The following is a 2,831-nucleotide window of genomic DNA, read 5'->3' on the forward strand; positions in this document are numbered from 1 at the left end:
GCACATCTTTGAGTGATTTAGGCAGCTCAGGTTCAACAGTCACATCAGTGATTCTGCGCAACACTTTGAAAGGCCCGATATACTTCCAGCCCAATTTCCTCCGGGGCTGGAGGCCCTTTAAGTTCCTAGTAGAGAGGTACACTGTGTCCCCTGGCTGCAAGTCCCATTCAGGAGCCCTGCCTTTGTCAGCCTGGGTTTTGTAATCCGCTTTAGCTTTGTCCAAAATCTTTTGGATGTTAGACCAGTGGTCACTCAGACCCTGACACCAAGTCTGGAGATCCCCAGGGGGGGTCGGGGGTCCCCATCATGGGGACAGGGGCCCCCTTATAGCCATGCAAGGAATAAAGGGAAACAGTCCGGTAGAACTATTAACAGAATTGCTGTAACTGTATTCAGCGTAAGGTAACAAGTTGATCCAATTGTCCTGTTGATCGTTAGTAAAGCACCTAAGGAATTGTTCTCCTACTTGATTGACCCATTCAGTCTGGCTGTCAGTCTAAGGTGCTGAGTGCTGCTAAGGCCCCTTTCAATGCCTAGAACTTGTAGGAACTCCTTCCAGAACTTAGCAACAAACTTAGCCTTTAACTTAACAAAAGCGCTTTGGCACTCAGCCGTCCACTCCAAGCATGCACCCGGTTTGGAACTCTCTTGCCCCTTCCCCTTAGTCTTTAACAAGTCAGTGAGGGGCAGGATGACTTGGGCAAAATTGGGGAGGAAGGGGCGGTATAAATTGGCAAAGCCTAAGAATGATTGGAGTTGTCTCCTAGTACAGGGGGCTTCCCACCCCATCACATCAGCCACCTTGTGTGGGTCCATTTCCAACCCCCTCTGGGAAATGCAGTAGCCCAGGAAGTCTGCCTCCTCCTTCTGGAACTCACACTTGGATAGTTTGGCAAATAACTTGTGTTCATAGAGGGTCTCGAGTACTTCCCTCACCAATGTTACATGAGAGTCCATGTCTTGGGAATGTAAAAGAATGTTGTCGAGATAAACCAGCGCCCCATTAAACAGGTGCTGGTGCAGTACTTCATTGATTAGGTTCATGAAGACCCCTGGGGCCCCCTGCAGCCCAAAAGGCATCACTAAATACTTGAACTGTCCCAAAGGGGTGTTAAATGCAGTCTTGTACTCATCCCCCTCCCGGATGCACACTTGAAAGTAAGCGTCCCACAAATCTAGTTTAGTAAAAAATTTCTCCTTGGCCACCTCCATCAAAAGGTCTTTAATCAGTGGAAGGGGGTAAGCATTAGTAGTGGACACCGAGTTCAGGCCCCAGTAATCCATACATAGCCTCAAACCCCCATCCGTCTTTTTCCGGAAGAGGACGGGAGCCGCAAACGGGGAGGAGGCGGGGCGGATGAACCCACGGGCTAGGTTTTTATCAATGAACTTCCACAGTTCCTCCTCCTCTGTGGGGCTCATGGAATACAGTTTCCCTTTAGGCATTTTATGCCCTGGCAGAATCTCAATGGCACAGTCCACATTACGGTGGGGGGTGGGAGGAGTTTGTCTGCCTCTTCCTCCTCAAACACCCTGACGAGGTCTCTGTATTCTACTGGGATGGAGCTAAGCTCCTCCTGAGCCAAACACGCTCGCTCCGGTGGAGTTACTGGGGTTTCTCCCCACCCTTCCAGTCGTGTTCATTACATTTAGGGTCAGAGAAGAGCAAGGTTCCTGAGCTCCACCGTGTATACGGGTCATGGTCTCGGAGCCAGGAGTTCCCTAACGCCATGGAGAATCTGGCCATCGGATTGATCACAAATGCCCATTGTTCCCAGTGGGGCCCCGTTCTCAAGATCACTGGGGTCGTCTGATATTTGCAAGCCTCCTTCATCGTAGAGCCAGCCATTTGCTTAAAGGGCTCTGGCAGGGGTTTGTACCGGGACCCCTAACCCAGTAACGATAGCCAGGCGGATTAAGTCTCCGGCGCACCCAGAGTCTATTAAAGCCCTCACTCTCACCTGGGTGCCCATCTCCGGGTTCACAACTGACACAGTCACGAAAAACAAAGGGGGGAGTGCTGCTCACCGAACGTGGCACCGACTGCTTTCGGACCTGCTGGACTCTGCCTTTTCCTGCCGTCTGAGGCACCTCGTCTCCCCTGGATGAGGCTCCATCTAGAGGTGCACTCAACTGGAGAGCCCGGGGTTGTTTCGGCCGCACACACCCTCCTCTCGTAGGAGTCTCGAAGCTACGCCACTCTGGTGCTTTTCCCCCTTGGGGTGTTAAGAGTGGCTGGGCAGAAAGCCGCGCAGTGGCCGGGCTCTCCGCAGCACAGGCACACACCTTGCTTCATCCGTCGATCTTTCCCCGACTCTTTTGGTTTGGGGCACTGGCCTTTCGCCTCTCCGCCTGGAGCTTCGGAGTCACCTTGGGAGTGTACAGCCGGATCATGTGGAGTTGATTCTCAGCATCACCTTTTTCCCGGATCCACCCAGCCAGGGTCTGCAGGTTCCCACTGCGCAGAACGGTCTCCAGCACCTGATGATTCAGGCCCAAACGGTACTGCTCGATCAGTACCTCCTCTGGCTACCCCTGCACCTTGACAGTGTACATACTGAACTCATCCAAAAACTCACGCACCAGCCTGCTCCCTTGTTTCAAGCTCAGCAGGCGAGTACGTGCTTTCTCCAGTTCCATGGGGTCTTCGTGCTGCCTCCGCAGAGTCCACATGAAAGCTCGGACATCACGTAGCTCGGGGCCCCTAATATTGTGGAGCCCCACATGCCAGTCTGCAGCCCGCTCTCTCAGCTTTGACCCAATGTAGTCTATGTGGTGTTCATCCGAGGGGAAGGTAGGTCCCCAATAAGAACACAAGAGAAGCCCATGTT

At 52.8% G+C, this 2,831-nt stretch overlaps 1 protein-coding gene across 1 annotated transcript; it reads right to left on the reverse strand.

The window, feature by feature from the left end:
- Positions 1-784: 784 nt before the first annotated feature.
- LOC107125126 (RNA-directed DNA polymerase homolog) lies at positions 785-1,284 on the reverse strand (the record flags this gene model as incomplete). Its single annotated transcript, XM_015428583.1, has 1 exon — positions 785-1,284. A coding segment is annotated over exon 1 (500 nt), but the record flags the coding sequence as incomplete, so codon positions are not given.
- Between the last annotated feature and the right edge of the window lie 1,547 nt (positions 1,285-2,831).

The sequence above is a fragment of the Gekko japonicus genome, unplaced genomic scaffold (assembly GCF_001447785.1).
Source record: "Gekko japonicus isolate JY-2015 unplaced genomic scaffold, Gekko_japonicus_V1.1 scaffold13151, whole genome shotgun sequence".
NCBI classification, from domain to species: domain Eukaryota; kingdom Metazoa; phylum Chordata; class Lepidosauria; order Squamata; family Gekkonidae; genus Gekko; species Gekko japonicus.